The 26,018-nt window shown below is 34.6% G+C and overlaps 1 protein-coding gene and 1 non-coding gene across 2 annotated transcripts in view; both read right to left on the bottom strand.

Annotated features, from left to right (window-relative positions):
* RXFP1 (relaxin family peptide receptor 1) overlaps window positions 1–26,018 on the bottom strand; it is an 86,248-nt gene that overhangs the window by 34,084 nt on the left and 26,146 nt on the right. The window contains exons 3-5 of the mRNA XM_039876249.1: window positions 17,355–17,492; window positions 6,001–6,099; window positions 2,138–2,243 (exon numbers count right to left, since the gene is read on the bottom strand). Of these exons, the coding sequence (XP_039732183.1) occupies window positions 2,138–2,243; window positions 6,001–6,099; window positions 17,355–17,492 (343 nt within the window). The remainder of the gene's footprint in view (window positions 1–2,137; window positions 2,244–6,000; window positions 6,100–17,354; window positions 17,493–26,018) is intronic.
* LOC120613683 (U6atac minor spliceosomal RNA) lies at window positions 20,327–20,453 on the bottom strand. The gene has a single exon (XR_005655756.1). It is a non-coding gene; the product is annotated as a U6atac minor spliceosomal RNA (small nuclear RNA).

Genomic DNA, 26,018 nt, shown 5'->3' with positions numbered 1-26,018 from the left:
TATTACTTGGATTACTGGCTTCTTTGATACTTTATTTATATATGATTTAGTCCATTCTGACATTTACCAATGATAGCTCTAACTCAAAACAAGGAATGAGCTCAGAAATAAAATTTGATATTTACTCTTCAAATGTATTTGCTGTAAAGCCTAGAGTCCCTTTTCCCTATGTAGTTGAACAAAGACTGGAAAGGGGTATGAGGCTGAGTCAGTGCTCTGCAGAGAAAAGAAGAAATGGACAACCTGAATCAAACTGCTCAACCGAAAGTGTAAGAAAATGCTATTTTTAACACAAAATAAAATAAAATGAAATAAAATGTTATAAACTCCTGAGCGTCATTCTCATATTTCCAAATGTCCATTGGAAATTTCTACTGAGTGACCTGTTAATCTCAAAAACTGAAAGAAATCTTAATTTTCCCCATTTACTGTCACCAGTCTCCCCATTCCTGGATCATTCCATTACTCAGACTAGAAACCTTGCAGACATCTTCGACCCCTCCTTCTTCCTTATTTTTCTGAAGCCAATCATTTATGAGGATAAGATCCCAGTTTTTTTCCTTATACCAAGGGTCAAAAACTGGTGGCTCACATGTCTGCAGACATCTCTTTTGTATGTATGTACGTATGTATGTATGTATGCATGCATGTATGCATGTATGTATGTATTTATTGAGCCAGAGAGTTTTTCTTAATGGAATCAGAATGCCTTTAGGTGGACATATACTTTCTACTTAGTCATTGCCTTATCCTCCTTCATTCCTCCAGCTCTCTCCTGTTCCTCTTTTATAAAGGTTAGCTAAATCACTTAAGAATGAAATCAAATTTTACTTGTGGAAAATGAAAAATCAGATTGCTAGCATCAGGGTGTCCTTTGGTTTGGAATTTCTGGTAATTTGATATAAGCAGTGGAGGTAATAATTTCTTTTCTTTGAAAATAAAATGAAATTATCATAAATTTTATAACCAGCAGTTCCAGTCAGAATTTAAATTATGGAAACTCCCCATAGGACCTCAGATGTTTTTTGGGAGGGATTATTATTTTTTCCAGTAAGACTAATTAGTATAAAAAAGAGCTATGGTGAGTTGAAGATAGGATAGAATTCTATCCTTAGTTTTCCTTTGGAAAAGTCTCTGTGGCTTCACCTGCCCTATACTCTCAGCTCATTATCAATTTGGGTAAACTCCCTAAGGTGACTATCAATTGGGTAAACTCTCCAGGTTCTGTTAATTTGATGGTACTAATATCCCCATAACTGTTCCCATTCTTTATATATGCCAAGCATATGAGTTGCTATGTTATGTGGTATGAGTTTAAAAAGGCAGGACTTGCCAACATTTATAAACTTAAGAATTATTCCTATTTTGTTCTCATATACCCAAAGTCAGAGCCATAAGGCACTAAAACATCCAGATAAAAACAAAATATCTCAGTAAAATATTGAATTAAAATATCTATTCTCTGCTGATTTCTTTTGAAAGTTTCAACCAAATGTGTATGTGCTTGCATTGCTGAAGTTTGTTGAATTCAAATTAGTACTGGATCAACAAACCGCTTATTATGAAGATATTTTTTTTTACATATATAAGTTTGAGTTACTTAAGGGAAAAAACCCACATCAACATCTCTGAGTCAAATGTGATTCAGAAGAGTTAGATATTAAATATGAAGTTCTGGAAATATTTTATCCAATTTATTTTACTCAGTTTTTTTTTATTTATATATACGAGTGTATCAAAATTTATGTTCAAAACAGTCTGAAAGAGCTTTTACAATCTGTGTGAAGTAAAAACTATGAAATTAGAAAGCTCTATATAATAGTTTAATTGGCAACCTTTTTTCTTTAGTTGCATATATAGTTGATGAATCTTTTGTTTAGATAAAATACGGTGATACTAACTACTTCATAGGATTGTTATGAGGAATTAAAATAAATTAATATATGGAATAATTTAAATAGGGGACTGCATTTAATAAATGCAAAATAAATATCAGTAATCATTACAACCGACCATGGAACAATGACATCATCTTTGAATAAAAAATGCATTATTAATAATGACAAGGCCTTAATTATGATACAATTTTACAGGTGCTATTCTGGCTGTCAGGATGAAGCCATTCTTTTCTACTTACATTACAGCCACATTTGAAGAAACTGATGGAATGGCTCGTAATTTGGTGTCATCACAGTCAAGCTTTAAACCTTGGCAAAGACATTGCATGGGCACAGAACCGACCACTGAATAAAGAAAAGGTAGTAAGGAATGAGGACAGTGAAGGACCAGGAAGAGGAGGGTAATGAAAAGAAAGAAATGGAAAGCTATAAAAAATATTTTGTACAAGAGTATGTCATATCTTACCTAGGCATTAGGGCAATGCTTTAAATTATTATTCAATCATAATAAAAAAAAAAAAGAAAAGAAAAAAAACGACCTCCAGTGATTCCCCCCAAAAGTTTGCTTTTAATTTAACATTAAAATGGTGCTAGAACATTAAGATATAAAAATATACAGATTTACCACGCCACGCATTTTTTAAAAAAAAATAGCAGATTGCTCTTCTCCACTTTTTTGTAAATGAACAAAGTGGTCTGCTCTTACTAACTCTGGGACAGAAGCTATTTCTGAGGGTTACAGGATAGTGTGTGATGGGCTTTAATTTCCACATTAAAGCAGCTACTTAAGAATAAAGTATTTATCGATAGCATAACCAAAACTTTAGTGGAGGACTAAGTCATTTTAACTGTCGGGAAAGAGTACTAAATATTGAACTACAGTGTTGGTAGATTATTTTTTTCTGGAAAACTCAGGAGTTTTTCAAAGTATTTTTAAGTAATCTTCTGGCTTATATAGGGATGTAAGGATGTCTAAAACTTCATTTATGGGAGTGAACATTTTTTACACATGGCTATTCTATTCTTATGAATGGGTGCTGGAAAGAGGGAGAATGGGGTGTATGACTTTGGCCACCGTGTGGAGCTGTAGTGAGAGTCTTGAAGATGTGATCCAATATTTCTAAAGCCTATGAGAGATTTGCAATAACGTGTTCATATAGATAAATGGTAAAATGAAATTATTATTCAGCATAATAAATACAGTCTGATTCCTGCCTCTAGAGATGAGGAACAGATGATTACTGAGAGCAATGAGGAGTGCTTCCCCTCTAAATTTACTTAGAAGCCATAAACTGTAGAGCAGAGAGGTTTCAGACTCAAATGCCTACAGGGAACAGGCGAAGCAGGTGTAGACTGTGTCCAGATGTCCCAGTGGAACAGCTTCTCCCTAACCGTTGCCATATTAGGATAGGAACATGTGTGGTTTAATCAACCAACTTCCTTGGAGATGCTGGAATATAATGTTTTACATATAACTACTTATTTTAAAAATGATAATATCTAACTTAACATAGGACAAACAAAAATTTCTATGAGAATTTTCTGCTTGCAGACTTCCAGTTTTGACTTTTAAACAATTTTATTTTATTTTATTTTATTTATGGTGCTATTGGTTAACGAAATCCATTAAGTTTCAGCTGTACGCTTTAACAGTAAGGCACATATATATTTACACTGTGTGTTCACCTCCCATAGTTAGATTTCTTTCTGTCACCACATATTTAAACCCTTTACTCCATCTACCTCTCCCCTCTCCCCTACTCTCTGGTAATCACTAGTCTATAGTCCATGTCCATGAGTCTCTGTTTGTTTGTCCTGTTAAATAATTTTACAGTTGTAAATAACGGTTTTGGCTATGGACCTCTGAAAACTGATCTGCTCCTTTACGTAAAGGCCATATCTAATGTGAATGTGTGTTTATATTGCAGGGAAAAGATGGTGAGGGTTTGAAAGGAAGGTGAAGTTCCTGAGAGTAAGAAGGGTAAAAATAGAGGGCAATAAGATTCCAGTGTGTTTTTTTCTATCTATAGAGGCTGAGTTAAGATAATCCATACATGCTGATTACAGGTTTACCTACGACAGGGAAAAAACAGACAAACAAACAAAAAACTCACACATATCCAACAACAAAAAAAGATTAAGCAAATTATGTCACTTAAAAATATAGGTGATAGAATATTTTAAAAGAGTTTATAATAACATACAATAATATATTATAGGCTTATAAAAATATAAACAGTATTATTATGCTTTTAGATAATATAAAAATGCTAATTGAAAATATGATAAAAATATTTTATATAGGAAATTTTAACTATGTTAAATTAAAAAAAAGATGAGTACTGCACCAGCTGGTTAATGCTGGTAGCCTTTGAAGGCTGAAATTATGATTGAGTAGAGAATTCTTTCCAAATCTCTGTACTTTCCAAATTCCTCAAACGTTAGCTTTATTAATATATTAGTTAACAGTAGATATAATGTTTTCTGTGATACTGTTCTTGAGAAGTGACTTCATAAATGTGAATTCCTCACAGTCTTTCATTCAGCCAAAAATGATTATAAACCATTGTTGGAATAATTTCCAATAAATCCTTATAATAATCTGATTTAGATAAAGTGGCACAATAGGAAATTTAATTCAAGTATCGCTCCCAAATTTTACACTATACATTCTATCCCATTTTTATACTGCTTTTAAGTTTCAAAAAGATATTTAATTATTGCCACTCCTCCTCGAATTGTTTTTCAAAAACTCCAATTAAAAATTAAATGTGTGTTCTTTACTAAGTACCAATAAAAACATTACCTCTGTATTTTGTGACAAATTTCTCTCAGAGTTCAGGATCAGGCAAAAATTTATTTCTCTTGCTGACATGACCTATTTTCCTCCTATTTGTTTAATTTTATTTTACAAACCAGACAATGAAAGTCATGTAGCCCCCTTACTTTCCCTCTTTGACCTAACTACTCCAAAATTCAGAACAAAGCTTTAGAAATAAAAGCTTTCTGTCCTTTTGAGAAAAAGATGAGATATAAAAAGGTTCAATTAAAATTTATGAAAAGCGTATACAATAAAATGAAAAGAAAATAAAAACTATATTTTGAGATAATGTGGCTTAATTCATTAATTTTTTTCCCCATTACATTAGCAGTTAAATTATACCTGTTAACTTTTTCTTTCCCCAAAGCTTTTAGCTTTTCAGTGATCAAGTAATATAGTCTTCATACTCTGGAAGACAAAGTGAGGTCGAGACAGAATGCTGAGTAAACTGAGACTTACGGGAGGAATGCACCTCCCTCAAACTGGGGGTTGTTAGTAATTTTTATTAATCTATTTTGAGTAATATAATAATAACAAAACTAATACAAATAATGCCAAAAATTTTAAAAATTAAAACAAAAGCTGTAATTTGCATAAAGGAAAAATTATAGTAAAGTATTCCTCCACCTAACCTCTGCTTTTTAACTAAGGTTTTGAAAAGTTAAGATCAAAATTACAGCTCCAAGGTATAAATTTACATTTGCACAATTTATTAGAATAGACTAAATTTATTTAAAAGGAATTACATAGATCTTCCTGATCCAAAATATTATAAAGTTAATCTTTGAGGTTGTACCCTCCCATACCCTCTTCATCATTTTCGTAAGTTTTTGGTATATCACTAAACATCGCAGGTCATAATTAATAAGGCTTTTTTTTTTTTGGAAATTTTCTAGTATAGTTTAGACCTCAGAAGATTTTTAACTTACAAAAAGTAAGATCTGAACAGCTTTTCTGCTCTTCTATTTTCACAGTCTCCTTTGTGTTAGAGTTTATTATAATTCTAAAAAGGGGACATATAAAATAGCAACTCTGATTGACTGACAGTAATTTTGTTCACAAACCTGGCATGATCTATTACTTTTATATTTAAGATCCTTGAGTCATTTCTAAATAAAATTCTTAAATTAAGACTGTATGTCTAATAGAATTTGCAACAGAAAAACTATAACTGACCTTTATTTTTTTTAAAAAAAAAACAAATATGTTGGATGCAACTTTTAAAGACATGGTGTCTTATGAAATTCTGGAAAAGGCAACTCAACCCATCTGATTACTTACGGCATTCTGATATTTCTGCGTCAAAGTAATCTGGGGAAATCATTTTGAAGTGATTGGCAAAATATTTGTCAAGTTGCAAAGACCATCCATTGTTGTCTCCTACAATAAAATTCAGAGAGCAGAAAAGTTCAAGAAAACATAAATGTTCTGGTTTGCTGGGGGAAAATGGTTCCTCACTTAAAAGTAGATGAGTGGTTCTCAAACAGAGTGAGATAAACATTATCTGGGAGCTTGTTACGAATGTGGATTTCTGGGCCCCACCTCTAGAGATTCTGATTTCATACACCGGAGATGGGTCTCCTAGTCTCCGCTTTAACAGGTACTCTAGGTCATTCTTCTGCAAGCAGTGTTTGGACCATACTTCAAGAAACAGTACTTTAGATACACTGAAACAAACACACTGTTCTTAGTACATTAATTATGATTTCCTCCATCTTCTTTAATATTAAAACTGATATTGGAGATGTATTAACATAGATAGATGGTCATGATAGTTAGAAAAGAAAGAAAACAGCTTGAGTTGTTGAGAGGCAAATGCATGTGGATGTTGAGTCACCAAAGGGGCAGGTTATGAGGGAAATGGCCATTGGATTGGACAGCTGCACCAAATCCATAGTGGATAATGCAGACCTATTCACAACCTCCATTCAATGCCCCCTTCACTGGTGTGTTCCTGTAGGGCAGAGACTGAAAAGCCTATAACAACATTTCACATTTTCTTTATAGCTAGGATTTGGGTGCACTCATTTATATTTTGGTTGGAAGAAGGGAGGAAGAGGTCATTTTCCTGCAGCTATGTCTAAAACAGAGAAACTGTATTAAGAGACAGCTGTGGCAGTGGCAGGGTGTTTCAGGTGTTACCAGCTTTGTGGATGTCAAGACATGGTCGTGCTGGTGGGAGGGGCAGCAGGATCAGCGGCTGTCTCAGATCCGGGATTGCAGTTATGGGGGAGTGCTCTTGGACCTAATGGCTCCAGTGGAGGCATTGCTGACTCCCACTCTTCTGGCTGTTCTGAAAATTTTGCAGTTATCTAATTTCTGTTTGACATACCTAGAGTGGGTTCTGTTTCTTACATTAAACCCTAATAGATACAGAGACCGACTGAATTTTTGGATTCAAGTATGGTTTAAATATGATTGGCCATTTAGTTAATTTGGGGAGCTCGAGTGGAAGCTCATGAATGAGAACAAAATAGTGCATTTTTTCTAAACCCATGAGTTTAGTGGTATGGTCTCTCTTACAGGAATATTGGTGATAGCTTTCAGCATTTTCCTGCCTCTCCCATCTGGGTTCTGGAGATAGAATAAGGAGTCTTACAAAGTGTTCTGCTCTCTTAGGCTCCAGAATCATCTATTTGTTTCCTTGGTTGTCAGTTTTTGAAGTTTACAGCATTAACCTGTCTCCCTTTCCTGGTTTAGCTGATTTGTTGACTTTTGGTGCAAGTTTTTACTTTTAAAATTGGTTCATATCTTTAAGTATAAAAAAGAAGAATTTTGTGAGAAATTTTAATTCCCTCATTTTAACAGAGAAATTGAATATTAGCACTTGGCATCTGAGAAAACTAACATTTAGTAAGCACCTGCTATACTGTTCTGGATACTTTGCTTTGGCCTCATAATTATTCTATTTGGTCATTATTGTCATCTCCATTTTCAGATGAAAAACAAATTCTGAGAAGTTTAAGTGATTTACTAAGAAACAGACTTACTTAAAATAATTAAAGAATTAAAACAATAACATCTTTGGATTTTTATTTTCTAGGCCAAAGAGATGATTTAATCAGTTTATACTCTAACTATATAATTCCAATTTTTGTGTAACATCAGCTTTAAATATTTAGCTGTTACAATTTGTCACCTATTTTCTGTTGTTTGTTTCATTCCCATTATAGAGGCTCTTACATGGGAATTATATAATTATACAAAACTTTATTTAAATAACAAACAGTTCATCATTATTATTATCATTCATGGAATGAATGAAAGTATTGCAAATCATTAATATGTTACTAAAATCTTTTTTAAATAAATTTTTATATTAATGTTATAAAATTTTACACATTGATAAATATTATAAGTAAAATATATAAAATAAGTCATTTCACTCTGGGTATGTTGAGTCATTGATTATTTTTATAAATAATTTTTTGTATACCTACAGAGTAAGGGTTTTTGAAATGTGGGCTTGCAAGCGTCTGAAGGACTTAACTTTGCAGGCGCCCGTGCCTGCAGCACTCTGTGCAGGAGGAGGAGGTGCACTCACGTTCATGTTCATTTTCCTGACATATCCACCTGGACTTCAGAAAATAGCAATGGAAATTAGGCAAGGCGACAGCATTTCAGAACACAGGCCTGTTTCTGTGCTTCACTGCTGCTATGAAATTCATCTGGTGAGGAGCTGGGTGATTATCTCTCACTCTGCTTCTTTAGCAGGCCCTATGTTTAACTGAACTTTTACAAATGAACTGTTTTAATGTACTGAATTTTTATCATTAATAGTGAAGTCTTTAAAATCATGGGCTTTATGCTCTTGCCTAATCCTTTGTCCCCAGCCATCATGCTGCTTCTGTTCTCTGTGTCTTTCTTATAATCCTGCTCCTTTTTCTCCTTTTCTACCTCATTGTATCTTGTCCCCAACCCCAGATGAAAAAAAAGAGGAAAGGAAGAGAACAAGAGGTGTTGTCAGAAAGGAAGTGGGAAATTTTAAAATGCAGAAAAAAAACAGGACAAATCTGCTTATGCTTCTCCAAGTCACAGTATATATTATGTGGGGAGGTCTCTTTTTAAATAGCAACATCTTCAAACAAACAAGCTTTTTAGAAATTTGTTTTTACCTTCCTTTCTGCCTTTCTAAAGCATTTTCTTCCTCCTACCATAAGGCAGAAATATATAATACAGAAAATGTAGCCAAAATTTCAAAGTTGGGAAGTTAGCATTTTTAAGGAAACAGCTTTTGATCTATTTCTACATTTTAAGTCCTGTATTCTTCATATTTTAAAGATGTATGGGGGCAGTGAGTAGAATGCTTTTTCACACTTCAGTAACAATCTCACTGAAATTTGATTCTTTAAAAATTTTTTTGGCATCATAGGGTAGTGTAAAAAGCATTGTACTGAGAGAATATTATTAAGGGATTTGCTTTCCAGTATATTTTGGTAGTGTTTCACAAACAACATTAATTAAAAAATATGTAACTTACCAAACACATTTTTTTAGCTAAAAAATGAATATAATGACATAGATCAAGAAAAAGCTGATCTTGCATGCTGAACTGAATAGATATTGGCTAACTGAATGAATGGATGAATGAGGAGGTTCTGTACTCAAAGATGCTTAGAGAAAACCCAGTCTCTCTCATTCTACAAGAAAACTTTGGGAGGTGCTTATCAAAAACATAGGTTTCTAGGCTCTTCTACTGGAGATTCTGATTTATTTGGTCAGTATGGGGTCTGGAGAGCTATAGTTTCTATAAGGACCCTAGGTGAGCCTTAGAATTAAGTTTTGGAAGCACTGCATTGTGAAATTCACCCTAGTCAGCCTAGAGCCCTTTTCACATCGCAGTAGAGGACAGTTAGCTTTAGTAATAGAAAAGTCCTATTAACAACAACTTTTCTTTAGCAAAGTTGTTGATTTTGTTAATAATCAAGTAGTCTAAAACACTCAAATGAGATTAATGCAAGTAATTTATAATTTAAAAGCACTTTGCTTTTATCTCTTTTATTATACTTACTGTAATTATTTCATACTATGCTTATTTACATACATATATTTATCTTCTTATGAGAGTAGGGTAGGACATAACCTTCTTATGTATTTTTTATATACCTCAGTGACTACTAAGGTATATAATTATACCTTAATATAGTTAAATGTGGCTCTAATGAAGTGTATAAAGTATATAAAATACTAAAACATTATTTCATTTGCACCATTAGTTACAATTTAGCTTTATGGAAAAATGGGTTAGATACATCAATTCCAATACTGGACAATGTCTCTCCCCCTCCTATGCTTTCAGATTCTCCAGACATTGGCTTGTGAGGTGGAGCAGATGGGATGTTGGGTTTCAAGGGATGTGGTCTGGATGGGAATGGGAAAGATCCAAGTTTCCTGCATGCACTTATGTGTCATGGTGCTATATTAGGCTTTTCTCAAATAGTTAGTTTCCCAAGATTCTCCTTGAGAAGAGGGTTCTGTGGTAAACATTTTTAGGGAATGCTACATTCTTTCTATTAATAATACATGCCAGTATGACTAAAGGAGAACTCAGACATTAAATAAATATCTTTAATTTTGCTTAACCCTTTTAATGAGCTAGATACATTTCAGAGGTGTTTGCTTTTACATTTGCATAAGAAAGAATGTGTCTAGATCAGTAACTTTCAAAGTGTAGTCCAGGACCAGCAGTAGCAGCATTACTTGGGAACTACAAAGAAAAGCAAATTCTTGGTCTCCCTTTCAGAGGCACTGAATCAGAAACTCTGTAGATGGGGCCCAGCAATATGTATATTTAACAAGCCCTCTAGATGATCTGATGCCTACTAACGTTCAGAAACCACTGCTCTAGACTAATTAATCATTTTCTCGGTGTTCTGAATTGGGTAATAAAACTGTTTGCATTAGGAAGTGAATCGTTTCAAAACTTTAATGGGTGTGATGATAGTCACCTGTGGTGTTTGTTAAAAAAGCAGATTTCTGGGTTCCACTCCTACGGTACTAGATCAGGACTCAGCACCTTTCACCAGCCCCCAGGGGACTTTGCTGTGGCTAGTCCTCAGAACATGCTTCCCAAACACTCCCAGAGATTTGCAGGAGCCACTCCTAGGTTCCCTTGATGTTTTTGGATCTGAATAATCATAAGTTGAGGGACTCATACCTCTGTCAGAGAACAGGTCAGAACAAAGAAGGGCATGATAATACTGTGTGTTAAATGATTTCTTATTTAAATGAAGGCGTAAATCTTATGGGTTACAAAGTATATGTACTTACTGATGAACGAATGAATAAGTGGTTAATCTATAAAGTTTAAATTTATGCAAAGCAGAGCATTCCTGATTCTAAGATATTTACTCAATTCTCAGCACCCATTCTTGGGACACTGTGTGGAGCCTCTTTTCTCAGAAAGTAATGATCCTGAGATGAGGTGCCCTGGGCCACTAAAATAACCTTAAGATGCAGCCCGACCAGGCAGAGCAATTCATCAAACTAGTTATATGGCATGTCCTTGAATTAGAATGATAATAGCAGTTTCCTGGACAGAATGTATTTGCTTCTTTTTGGGCTCTTAGTACCTTTGGAGGCCACTCTTTGAAGAAATTAAGGAGTGCGACATTATTCTGGGCATATTTTAAAGAAAACCGAGACCACTAAAGAAACTGTATTTTGTGTCCTATCTAGTAGGAAGTGTCCTGAGATGGAATGTCTCTGTGGAGTTATCCCAAACCTCATTTAAGCATTATCGGATAAACACAGCAACATGTCTTCAGTTCAAAACATGGTTTGTAGTTATAGAAAAGTCAAAAGTTCAGCTACTTAGGTTATTTCCAATACTATTTTGAGAATAATAAATAGAAAACCAATCATTTTTGAATGTACAATGCATGGTTGTGTATACACATATTTATAACCCATGTCACTTTTTCTCCTGTGTTTTTAACCTTAAAAAAAGATAAAACACCAACTTTAATGGAGTATTCTGAAATGAGAAGAGCTAAATTCTATATCAAACGCCTGGCATCGCCATCCTCCTGATAGCATTATAAAAAGCTGTATTTGGGAAATGAAGGAATATTCAGTGTTCCAGGATTTGAAATATAGGCCCCATTAAAATTAAGAGTCCTTGAATATACTTCATTCTTACAATCCTATTTAAAAATATTATATTATCATCATCACACTTATAAATAAATACTGTTGATCTAATTCTTATAGATTAGTAAGTGCCAAGCCACCCACAGGAAAACATTCTGGGGTATTAACAAAGTTTTTCTTCTCTTGAATTCCTTGCACTCTCTGCCCTTTTTTCTATAGTAGGCAGAGCGTCTTCCACTTTCGTTGCCTTGGGGAATGGATGGCGCAGAAGTTTGCAGATAACAAAGGAGTCGAATTCTTAGTATGTGATTTTCTAAGGCCTAAGTTTGGGCATTGATAATAGAGCTGAAAAAACAAAAAAAAGGAGAAAATGGGCTTTGCTGCTCCTAGGCTGGACACGGACCAGAGACAGAGAGTGGAAGGGTCTTATCTCCCTCCCTTCTCCCTGCGCTGGATCTGCGGGAAACCAGAAACTCTTTACCTTCATTGCATCTACAAGACCTCATTTCCATATAAGATCACGTTCTGAGGTTCTGGGTGGGCATGAATTTTTAGTGGATATTAATCTACCCAGTATGTACTAGAAGAGGTTTTCATTTTCCTATCAATTATGGAAATACTAACATGGAAACAGTGACCAATGTCTTTATCCTTTTCCTGTAGACAAGGCTGCTAAAGGGCAGAGCAGGTGAAGGAGGTCCAAGGAGAGTCAGAGGGGAGGCATCAGAATTTGAGACTTCACGGTGGAACTTGCCTCTAGCAGGGGGATGAGGTTGAGGTTGTGTAACTGCATCTAGGACCCCTCTTCATAGAGCCATCTGTTTGTAATGCAGAAGAAATGCTAGTAAATTCTAATCTGGAAATGCAGAGTTTCTTTTAAAGAAAAATCTAGATGGAGTGAATAAATTCTATAGCATCTGAGAGTTTGATGCTATGTTAGTATTTTATTTTTAATACTGAGTTTGTGCTCAGTTTAAAATGGACATAAATGATTCTTGAACGAGAGTCCTTCCTTTTTTGTAATCAGGTTCCCTTGGTATTTACTCAGATGTATTTTCCAAAATGTCTGAGAATTTTAGCTGAAAGGTAAAAGGTCCCTCTTTATGGTTTGTCATTGCCTCATAAAAACTGCTCTAGTGAGCTTCTACTTTGCATCTGTGGTAGTTCTGAGATGAAACTCAGTTAGTGATACATGACAAAAACGTATGAAACTTATAGGGGAATTATATCAAATGGCATAACTCAGGGGAAAAATTACACATTTCCATATAGAAGTTTATCAGTAATGATCAAATTTATTATAAAAATGGTATACTCAGTTTTGACATTTACATGTCCCTATATGCATATAAAATCTGTATTGTGCAAGTATTTTAGAAAGAAAGGAATTATTGGGGATTCAATTGTAAACTTTAATTCCATTGCTTTTGCTTACATTGTGTCCATGAAAATTGTTCAGCGATCTGATATCATATGCTTTTTCTATTGAGATTTTTTAGTTTTCAGTAAAGTGTTTTATTATAGAGAATTATGGGTTTTCTAAGAAAACCAGGAACTTAATACCCAACTAAGTACTTGTTTAAGATGCCTGTGATAATACAAAAGTAATAGTTCTTTCTAAATATAAATGGCTTAAGAAAATAAGGGAGAGGTTTTTGAAGCTATGTTTTAAGATGTATTTTAAAAGGTCTAATTAAGGAAAAAGTCCTATCCATTAGAAAAAAAAAATTTTAATTACCATATACATTAAGTTATAAATGATCATTCTAAAAGTGATTTTTAGCTGTGTTTTTCTTTTACTTATATATTAAGATATTGTATTTTATATGTTTGCAAATATATTTAATGCTGTTATTCAAATAAGCCCAAGGTTTCCATATTCTAAAAATATGGAAACTATAGAAAACATTTTGACTTAATTTAATTAGCATTGAACACAATTTAAATATGGATATCTTAAATATGAACAGCCTGGGGAGAATAAATTATCCAAATACTATAAAATGAAGGAAAAAATCCTACAGCTGTGAAGAAAATTAAAGCAATAAGAAGCAAGAAGAAATAACTGCATCTCATAATTTTTATTTCCTGGAGTCTAAGGACTGCAGTGAAATTCTGTCATTCTTACTGGGGAGTTCCAACCTTCTCATGCATGGACCGCAAGCAGCAGCATGCCAAGTGGCCATTTTTGAAATTTTGAGGAGAGTTCATTTTTTTGTGTATTTTCAGATGACTATCACTAGCAGGGTGTCAGTTTTTCTTACAGAGACTAAGCAATTTTAGATAATTGATAATAATCGAGTTTGTTAGCAAGCTGAAACACTTGCACACCATGTTAAAAGCTTGATTCTAGATCATTTCTGCTGTTACTACCATTTTTCATGTGTTCTCGATTTTCTGCTCACTTGGGTTTAGGTCAGTGGTTCTCAGAATCTACTGTGCACCAGAATGACACAAAGAGCTTATTGAAACATTGCTGAGCCACCAGCAGAGTTTCTGATTCAGTAGGTCTGGGTGGGGCTTGAGGATCTTCATTTCTAACAAACTCTGAAAGATGCTGATGGGTTTGGCCCAAAACTACATTTGGAGATCTGCTGGTTTAGGTGTATTTCAAAAGAGCTATATGATTCTGGAATAAGAAGACCAGGAACAGTTTAACATAGTATTAGTTACATAAATATGTCTTTATAAAGGTGGTGGACTTGGTTTGAAGAAGAAAAAAAAGAGAAAAAGACAAGTATGATACAGGAAAACAAGTTGAGAGAGTAAAAAAAAGGAACGGAAGACAGAGAGGCAGAATGGCAGTGGGGAGACACAAGAAAACAATGAGACGGAAAGACAGAGAGTGGCCCATAAACCTATAGAGAGTGGAAAAAGCATTGGGAGAAAGAGAAAGTCAAAGAGGTGGGAAAAACATAAACCATATGGATAGATACATTGCTAACTTTATTTTTGTTCCAATTAAATATTGTTTTCTCAAAAGCTAAGCCCATGCTTGTCATCAGAACTTAATTCTAAGTATGAAGAAATAGGCCTTAATAGTTTCTTCTAGTGTTATGTTCTCTCTATTAAAATTTACCATGATTCAGAGTAACGAACATAATTAAGAGACAAATATACACATCTACATAATTTATCTTTCCTCAAAATAAACTATAGTTACATTTTCAAGAGATATGGGAAAGCTTACCCACCTTCTTACTATCCCAGAATCAATAGGATACACACATAAAACTACAAAATTAAGAGTGTTGAAAATTATCATTCCTTCAAATTTCAGCTACTGTTTCAATAAGATAAGCAAATATACAAATCATGGTTGTTCCTGGAAATATTTAAATTCCTTGAGACAGGAATTCCTAAAGTCATACAGTGGAGACTCTGAGTCAGTGAGAGTTAACATTAATGTTTGTGGGAAAAGCAATTATAATAGCAACTGTGGTAGAATTTGTGCAATTGCTGCCCTCCCTCTACCCAAGCCCCTTGCATTGGGACTTTGCACCTCCTCTCAGCAGGAGGAGAGCTTGATTTCACTTAAAACAGGTTTGGCCTTATGATTTGCTTTAGCAAGGATGCGGTGGAACTGGCAGAGTGCCATTGCTGAGCCTAGGCTTCAAGAGGCCTCGCAGACTTCCACTGCACTCCTGGGTGCCATGTCACTACCATGAGAACAAGCCTGGCATAGCCTGCAGGAGGACCACAGCTGAGTTACCCAGTTGTCTCAGCCAAGGTCACAGGCATGACAACAAAGCTGATACATAGATAACTGCAGATGCATGAAAAAGTCCAACTGAGATGAAGACTGCACAGCTGATCTCAGACAAATCCAGCCAGAATTGCTAGTTATATAAATGGTTACTACTTCTTAAGTCACTAAGTTAGTAATATAGTTACAGCTAACTATATTGAATGCTACACTAACATTTATTGAGTACTAATTATATGTTAGACACTCTGCTAAGCATCTTGGAAACATTATCTCATTGAATCCTCTTAACAACCCATGGATATAGACACTCTTGCTATCCCCATTTTGTATAAAGAAAACAGCCATTTTTATACTTCTCATAGTCAGAATTTATGCTTAGGCCTCCCGAGCCTGATCTCTACACTCCAACACTGTTTTGCCTCCACCTGAATTTGTTAGTTGGTGAATCTTGAGAAACTTATATAACTTTAAGGATGATTACTTCTGTTACTAGTCTGTTAAAACTTAGCACTAAGGTAAGACTTCCCAAAACTTTTTCACTGAGAAACTACTTTTGGAGAAGAATTTGCTGCTTTCATCCGGTTCATTTTCCTGTTTCCTGCCACTGTTTCCATTGGTGTGGAATTCCCAAGTCACACCCTTCCCCCATCTGAATTGATAACAAGTTGAGGGGCAAGTGGCTGGCAGTGGGCAGAACATTTATCTCAGTTTTTTTTTTTAAATCTTGTGTAGTATTAACAAGATGGTATCTATATTTAAAGAAGAGACTATATATACATAGCCATTTAAATCAAAGGTAATTGTAGCTTAAGCTCACCAGTTTAGATGGCTTACTCGTGAGTTACTGCCACCACCTAGAGAGCTGTTCTAACGCTTAACTTCTTCAAGGTGGTGACTGAAAAAGTCTATAATACTTGAAGGAGTGATAACAGCAAGGCCTCTTCAGTGTATCGGTTATTTACACCACACTTATAATTGTTGTACATGTCTTTGTCTCCAAAAATAGTACCTTATTTCTCCAGGAGTAAGAAATCTCATTATTTTACATTATTAACCAAAGCTCATTTTTTTCCAGTAAGTCAGATCCAGCCAATTTAAGTTCTTTTATAAATTTGTGTTTTTGAGGCTTCAGACATTTGAACAAATCTTAACTGAAAGCCTAGTTTTCCCAGATATTCTAACTGGCCAGAAGCCTTCCTTGTTGGCTTTATAGGGTCCTAAATATGGTTGTTGGTTAAATAGCAGGTAAGCTGGGCTTATTGCTTTTTTTCTCTTTTTAGGCAGTCCCATTTTTCCTTCATAATTGTAGTAAGTAAAAGACAAAAAATGAGCAATAGCGGTAACACTTAAATAGTGCCTGCTGTATGCCTGCACTCTTAATCTTTTACACTTAATCTCTCAGTATAGGTACAATTTTTGAACCCTTTTCCAACAAGAGGAAACTGAGGCAAAGAGAGGATAAGAAATATTCTCAAGTTTATATAATTGGTTATTGTTTTACCCGGGTTCAAAACAGCTCTGGCTCCATCAGAGACCGTATTCTCAATTTCATTCTGCATGTAAGATATGAACCCAGAAGGTTAGCAGGTTAAAAATTTCAGTATATGCACAATCACCACTTTCCTGAAATATTGGCTGTGACACCAATACATAGAAAAGAATGGATATTTTTAAGCTAATGAAATAAATGTAAGATTTCCTTAAGTGACATATATTTTGTATTTCAGCGTAGTTTTCTCTGTTCCCTTTTCTCTTTTTGTTACAAGAGGTCTCAGTGACTTCACCCATGGTCCCTTTGCCCCGTTCTTGCTGTGACTACAGGCGCTTCACTCACCACAGTTGTCCTCGTCAGCCTGGTTCCCGCAGTCGTCCACACCGTTACAGTGGAGAAGCTGAGGCAAGCACTTGGTGATATTCCCACAGGGGAAATAGCCAAGGGAGCACTTGACATTCTGTCCACTCCCCTGAGAAACTGTGATGAAAAAAGGGGAGAAAAGGTTAATATAAAAGCATTACAAAAAGTGGGTTTCCTTCAGAATTCCGTAATCATTTGGTCTTCTCATCCTGGCCTATGTAACCCTCCACATGGCTGCCTCATCTTGCCTACTAGCCTGACACCAACTACTTTCCAAGAACCTCCACTCCAATACAATGTTCTTTTCCACATTCCCAAAAGATGCCAGGATTCTCCTCCCTTTGCCTTGTGTATACTGTTTCCTACCCGGAATATCCTTTCAATTCCCTTTTTTGAATGAAATGTCTGTCCATACTTTACAGTTTAGCTCTTCTCCTTCATAAAGTTTTCAGCCAAATATTTTAAAAATCAGGAATTTATTGCATTCTCAAATTCAAGGCAAGTCTGGTACCAGAGGAGGAAGGAGACAGAGGGTATCAGGAATGTGTGTGCTGTGTGCTCATTCATATATTGGATAGTTCCTGAGTGTGAGGCCCTGTACATACGCAGTGAATGAGACAGAAAGAGAGTTCCTGCTCTTTTTAGACTGGCTTCTTTCACTTAGTAACATGCATTTAAGTTTCCTCCATTTCTTTCATGGCTTAATACCTCATTTATTTTTAGTGCTGAATTATATTCTGTTGTCTGAATGAACCATAATTTATTTATCCATTCACCTACTAAATGACATCTTGGTTGTGCCCATGTTTTGGCAATTATGAATAAAGCTGCTATAAACATCCGTACACAAGTTTTTGTGTGAACATAGTTAACTATGCCATTTTAAAACCTCAGATTTATGTAATTTCAAAGGTTAGTAGACTGTAATTTTGTTGCTTATTATCTTTACCAAGTTTGTAAATTTTTGAAACTTTCTAGAATGATTGTCAATTATATAGAAACAAAAACAGAATAGTTTGAACAGTCAGTAAAGCTTATTATGTAAAAATGGATTTGTTGCCTATCATTAAAACATGAAAAGAATAAAAGTATTTATTTCCTTTGTAAGATACAGTGGATCATTTTAATAACAGAACAAGTGGTATTCTCATAGAGAAGAAATTTATCTATCAGATTTTGACTGTATTTAGTTGTTTTAGAGCATGTAATTTGATGAAAGATATAGTCAAATCTATGTAATAATGAGCTACGTTGTAAATAGTGTTCTCAGTTGTGAAATTATCTAAAAATTATTTATCAAACTTTTTCAACAAATTGATCAAAACACAGTCAAAATAAAAAATTTGTATACCACAGGACATCACTGGTAGACCATCACGCATGTCAGAGGCCTCAAGTGTACACATAAATAAATTGATCTGAGTTGAGACTGACTTTTTATACATTTATTAAAAGATTATCAGAAAAATTCTTTGATGAATTGTCAGTCTTCAGACATAGTTACTCTTTGAAGATGTTTTAACTAGACTGTGTTTTCATGCTGTGTTTTCTGCCTGTGTTTTCATGCTGCTGTTTCGAAAATTCTTCTCTGAGTAACTTACTTTCATCAATATTATGCTTTTATGTCCTGTCTTTTAAATTTACATTTAGAAGCAGATATAGCTTCAATAATTGTCTCATGAAATTAGTCCTCCGTTTTCATAACATTATGATTCAGCGGATATGGTCTAAACCTTAAATAGTAAGTGATATTTTTAAAATAACTTTTTTATTTTCAGATGATCTCAAACTTAAATAGAAGTTGCAAATGCAGTATAAAGAATGATTCTCCTCCCTCAAACCATTTGACAGTGAGTTCCTGACCAGATGCTTCATTGCCTCTGAAAATGTTAGTGTGTATTTCCCATAAGCAAGGACATTTTCCTGAATAACCACACTACCATCATCAAAATCAGAAAATTAGCATTGATACCTTACTATCATTTAAACCTCAGAATGCATTCAAGTCTCACATATTATCCCATAAAGTCCTTCATAGTAAAAGGATCTAATTCGCAATCATTCCTTGCGTTTAATCATCACATTTCTTTAGTTCCCTTTGGTCTGGAATAGTTTCTAAGTCTTTCCCTATCTTTTATGACTTTTGAAAATTGCAGGTTAATTATCTTTCCTTTACACTATGGTTTGTCATGGAACTGTCTTTTAGAATAGCAATATCATATTATAATAGCATGAATAAATAAAAAAAATGATATCGAGTATCCCTGGAAGAGTATACCCACATAGTCATTGGAGAAATAGTTCACAGCGGGGCAAGTAAACATGCTGTAGGCGTGAAACCCAGCTATCCTGCTGCATCTGAGTGCTGTTTTTATTGTGTGTTAACCTAAATATTTTAACAGTTGAAAGTTCTAAAGGGTAAGAGAAAAGAGTGTGTTTCAATGTGAATTATTTAACTGTCCTCTTTAGACTGACACTTCTCATACTTTCTCTGTGGCTTGGGTGTCAATGGAGGTTCACCGTTTCTACCTCCAAGCAGCTTCCAGCCTCCCTGGCTGCAGCATTTTTTGGCTTTGGATTTCTTGCAATCTCTGTTTCTTAGATCATTCTTACGCAGAGTAACTTAGCCTTTTACCAAACATATGTACAGCCATACTTAGAAGTTCATATCTCCTTGTAAGGCAGCCGGAATTATAAAGAACAATTAAAAATTTCCCCCCATAAGCTTTTCCAAAGGGTTACTATGTGAGGCACTATTAGTATATGGGATGGAATACAAAAATATATTGTAATTGAAATTATTTCTCTTATTGTGGCAAAATGTACATATCATAAAATTTACCATTTTAACACATGTGAGTGTACATTTTAATGACACTAAGTGCATTCACATTGTTATGCAACCATCACCACTACTCATTTCGAGAACTTTTCCATTATCCCCAACTGAAAAAAAAAAAAGGCTGGATGCCACAAAGTTGGTGGTAATGTCTTAACCATAAATGCGTTGTGTAGGCCTTGGGGCCTTTTATATCCTTATCAAGGGGAGTGCTAAGTTTCTACCCTTTTATACAATATTTAAACATTTTCTTGAATGACATAATCTCCTAATTATTTCTCTGGATCCAAAGCTGCCATGGTTATTACTACCTCGCTTTACATTATGTATTCACACATTAAACAGTATTGCTGTTCTCACATGATTACCTTACTGAGCAAGTTCTACTTTGTCGAGTCTTTACAGTTCTTCTCTGTTATAAAAAAATTATATTTTATTTTGGCAAAAACACTGACGTGAGATCTGCCCTCTTAATAAATTTTTAAGTGCACAATACAGTATTGTTAACCGAAGGCACAATGTTATATAGCAGACCTCTAGAACGTATTAATTTTGCATAACTGAAACTTGTCTCTACTCGTTGATAAGCAACTCCCCATTTCCTTGGGCCCCCAGCCCCTGGCAACCACCATTCTACTCTCCGCTTTCATGAGTCTGACTATTTCAAATACCTCATACAAGTAAAATCATGAAGTGTTGTCTTTCTGTGATTGGGTTATTTCATTTAGCATAATGTCCTCAAGCATGTTCTCATGTAGAATTCCTTTCAAAAAGGGGTATCATTATTTGAATGTGAGGGGTTACTGGTTGCATTGGATAAGATCCTTTAAGAGTGGTTGAAATGTCAACTTTTGAATAGTTTTGGATTTGAATTGGCATATCTATGGGCCTATAAAGGTTGCAGGTTGGATACACCAATAATAAAATTGGTAAGAACAGACCTAGATTTACTCAGAGCATTGAATCTTGATAATTCAGTAACTGTATTTGATAACTGTAGTTGGAACAGAATGTGCAGGTGAGAATGTGCCTTTGTTTATTGACAAGTCAGTATGTGATACTTAACAACCCCAGGAGCATCTTATGCTCTGGTGCAAAATACTAAGTAACCACACACACACACTGGGAGTTGAAAATTTGTTATATAACCAAAGATCACCAGATGAAAGAGGAAGAAGCTAAGCCCATGAAGTTTTTGTGTTGTTCTTTGCATGTGTCCTTAGTATGTCTCCAGTGTTGTGAGTACAGGCAGAGTCAGAAAAAAAGCAGGAGATACTCAAAATCCATTATACATTACAGTCTTTATAAAAATTGTGGTCCTGTCAGATGGAAGGAATAAGAAAAAAATAAAAATTTAATGTGACAGAGAAGAGATTAGTGAAGGAAGTTGGCTAAAGTTTACTGGAGTACAGAACTCCGCCTACGTGAATTAGGTCATAAAATGAAAGAAGTTACAGATAAGAGACGTAATGATATCACAGGAAGAATTGTGAAAGACTTTGAAATGGACAAAAAATGTAAGGCTCATTGGGCCAGGTTATCTCTACCTTACATTGTCTTGAGTTATTTTACAGCCCTGTAAATTGCAGAAAATTTATAGTAATGCAAATGATTTCTGTCCACAGAGATGTAGATTGTGTGTGCCAGAGACAGATTGTACGATACACTGATTAATGGATCTTGGTCATTTTTGCATGTGTTAAGCAAATTTATTTCAGCATTTTTATTGGCCCATATATACGTGTATGTGTGTGCTGTGAATTCTTCTTTGAATTGGTTGTAACATCTTACTGGTTTTTTCATTAGTAAATGGGTTAAATAAAGTCTTTGAGAAATTTTAATTTTATATTTATACGAGAGTCATAATTCTATCCTCTCCTTCCACTATTTCTCTTCCTCTTTCTTCTTCTTTTAAAAATATTAACAGGTATGGGGAACCTATTTGGAACCTCAGAGTTGGTATGAAGGTTATTTTAAGCTGATGACATTTGAGAATCAACAGATGCAGAAAGAAGCCTTCTGGGGTCGCCTCTTTTCTGAGTAAAAGCAGAAATTTCTGGGAAATGAGGTTGCTGTAAATTTCCTTTTTGAGAAGGCTCTACTCCCAGGAAAGAGACCAAGAGTAAACGTGCCAAAAATTCCTCCCTGGGGGAATTTCATGACCAAGAAGAGGGAAAGACTACTTACATCTGCACAAACACTATCACAAACTCTTATTTCACCTTTGCTCTCCTAAAAGCCCATTTATCTTTCCTAAAGAAACCTCTTTGTTTTTTCTCTAGAAGCATTTTCTTCCCCTTTCCCCTAAGTCAGGCATGTAAACCCCTAACTTTAACCATTTAGTAAGTTAGCTTCTCTGTTAGCTCCTGTTGGGATGCAGACAAATAAACGTTTTTTCTTGTTGATCTGCCTTTTGTCAGTTTAACTCACAGGCCCCAGGTGCTAGACCTAAGAGGCCGGAGGAAAAGTTTTCCTTCCCTGCACAGGTCTGACTAGAACCCTGGGGATGTGAACTTTCGGACCATCTGCCCCTGAAGGGTGTGCACTTGGAGTTCCCTACAGGTAGAGCTTCAGGTCCCATCATCCTGGATGTAGCAAACATCATATACTGTGTCCTGATAAAAAATTGTTGGCCCCAAACTAACTTCAGCTTCTTTGAGATGAAATCTCTGTTCATCAGGTATGGTAAAATTCTCCCCTTAATGGATAGGTATATTTTCAATCATGATAAATTTCAGAATTAAATACTGAGATAATGAAATTAATAAATGTATAGTATTGGTACTGTGTTTTAATGTAGGGGTAATCTGTGCTTATTGGGAATTTAAAGTGTTTTTAAGAGTTTTAAGAGTTTTTAAATGTTTAAATGTTTAAGAGAATTGAGCAATTAAAGAATAACATTAACTTACTATTTCAATTTAAATACGCATGATCAAATTTAAACTTATGATTTTTTTATCAGAAAATTTGACTTAATAAACAGCATTGAAATATTTAAGAGAATTTAACATTACTATATCTAAAATATATTTTATTAGATTTTTCTAGCATTTTTAAGCAAGCATTTAAATATTTGAAATAAAATCAATTATAACATTTAAAGTGCTGTTTAAAATAGCTTGATATATTTAACTAACAGGCTTGAATGGGACTCATTGTTAAAAGGAATTTGGTTTATTCAACTTGAGTTAAATATTAATGAAGTAAAAGCGAAGGTAATTGCTTTTATTTTATGAGATCCATAGATAGAATAGTAAGGTTTGTAAACCGAAGTTAGAGGCTTAAGGAAACAAAGTTTTCGAATTTGTTCCTATAATAAACTAGCATTAATTTAAAACCTAAGTACGGTAGACACTGTTGGTTTGCTGATTCGATAGTAATTCCCAAACCCTTCTAAGAGGTTGCCACTCTTCCATTATAGCAGTTAGAAAAGCAAAATGCGTTCTTTTCTAGCTCCCTTGCTTTGAGTGGCTAAGGGGCACAGTTCTGGCCAAGAGACATGGCAGCAGCCTGCTGAGGAAGTCCTGGAGGTGTCAGCTTTATTGATACAAGAGACGGAAGGAGTTGAGTGTATAAACCACTAAGCACTTAGTTTGCTTCCTTATTTACACTTTACACGGCGATGGCTTTTCTGTACCCCTAAACTCATTTTTCTGTTCATGACCCACAGCAGCCTGTTGTAGAATTCATATAAATTCAAGTTTTCTCAAACTAAAAACCTATGCCCAGTTTTGATGATCACAAGTATTTTACAGATTTTTTTTTCTCTGAGATTCTGATGTTTCTAGGAGGGGTGACTATATAGATACCTTGCTTAAGATTATAAATGTTTTGTGGCTCCTCACCAATCAAGAAAATTTGCTCCAGCTCTATTTTTTGTAGCTATTAAGAAATAATATTTATCTAAATATAAACATATTAAAATATTGGCTATGCTATGTTAAACCTTACTCTATCTATTTCTCAATTCTGATAGGTTACTTTTCACTGAGAATCCGTTTAGATGGTTCTATGTAGTTTGGCTATAAATAAGGAAGGTTCAATGATTTCTGGATATGAAGGCTAATGCAGAAATACTTTTAAATCTCTCCGTATATGTTCCTCTTATTTGTTTGTGTATTTGCAAAGACAAACACCGAGCATTAAAGCACAAAGGATGAGTACAGCAGCAGGAAGAAAATCACTTCATTTGAATCACTTTTAGCTTATTTTAAAATTAAACTTATTTAGTCCTAGAGGTGGCAGCAAGCTCTTTTCAGATAAGAGTAGATAAATGAGATAGAAACATTTAAGAAAATGGGATTTAGTGCAAATATTAATAGATAATAAACATTAATATTTCACAAGAAAAATATGTAGCTTAGAAGGAGATGTATTTCTAAATAAGTTTTTGAAGTCCTGACCACAATAAATAAAATATTAAATATACCTGACTATGGTTATGCATTGGATTTTATAAGGCACTGACACCAGGAAATTAATAATTTCGATAGAGACTGAGAAGCAAAATAGACTCAGAACTGACTTAAAACACTTAGCAGAGCTCTAGAGGTGTAGAGGACAGTTGAAGATGGTGATGACATAACAATGATAAGGTGTTTGGCTCTATTAGCATGGAATTAGTTAACACTTAATGTCGATATCAACGCATCTTGCTCTTAGTGGCACTTGAAATTAAACTTCTCTGGTTACGGTTTTTAGAGCGAATATTCTCATCTCGTACAAACATCGTAATTTAAGAAGTTTATCAGTTAATTTTTTTTAAAAAAGCATCGTAACTGAAAAATTACTCAGTTGCATAAAAGACTCAAATAACTATTACAGCCATATTTGGAGCAACTTGGAAAAAATGTTTAATGATCTTAAGAGCAACAGCGGAAACATTTTTGATGAAGCACTTACATCTCTTCCCTATCCTGGAAATCCTTCGAGAGTAGTGGATGGAGAAACAGAGGAACAGTCAGGTATGCTGACTGCCAAGGGAGACACAAGTATCGAGTGTGTATTGGGAACTTTTTTTCCGCCAGAGAATGAATTATTGTCCGCCTTGTATGTGTTTTGTATAAATTTCTGGGATCTGTGTGAACTGTAGTGCATAGAGAAGGGAAAAATGGTTTAAATTTTGAGCAGCTATTGAAACTCTCTTTGACTTATTTGGGTCCCAATGTAATTTAAGGGCCGAAGCCAGAGAGCAAGTACAGTGAAGAATTTTTATAATGTGATTTTGAGGAAATTATACACTTTCCATACAGTAAGGTGATTATTTTCCATACAGTAAGGTAAACTGTGGCTGGCTATCATTTTTGGGGAGCAGACATGATTTGACCTGGGTTTTGTCCAAACCTTAAATCTTGCTATGAGAAGTGAAATCTTAAGTGTTTCAATAAACGTGTCTTAGAATTTGAGTTCCTAGTGATTTATCATTAATGGAATAAAACTTAGGTTTTACTTGTAACAGATCTCGACAGAAATGCACAAGCACTTACAGTTATGTCTAGGGAACTCATGAAAACACCAACTCAGTGAAATTATAAACCTTTTTCTGTAATAACATTAAATGTTAAAATGAAAAATGTTAACATGCCTGTTCTGAAATCAATGCAGTCACTGCATCAAAGGCAGTCCTGCTCACTTAAATTTAAATAAACTTGGTGAGTACACTCAATTAAAATATTTATAGTGATTCTGTATACCTATTGTTCATGTAAGAATTCATATAAAAGTTTTCATTGAATTCTATAACTTATTTCCAGCATTTGAAATCCTTTTTACAGTCTATGAAAAATATGCGATATTCCTATTTT

Source organism: Pteropus medius, unplaced genomic scaffold (genome assembly GCF_902729225.1).
Source record: "Pteropus medius unplaced genomic scaffold, Ma_sr-lr_union100, whole genome shotgun sequence".
Classification (NCBI taxonomy): domain Eukaryota; kingdom Metazoa; phylum Chordata; class Mammalia; order Chiroptera; family Pteropodidae; genus Pteropus; species Pteropus medius.
This window is presented reverse-complemented; position numbering and strand designations above follow the sequence as displayed.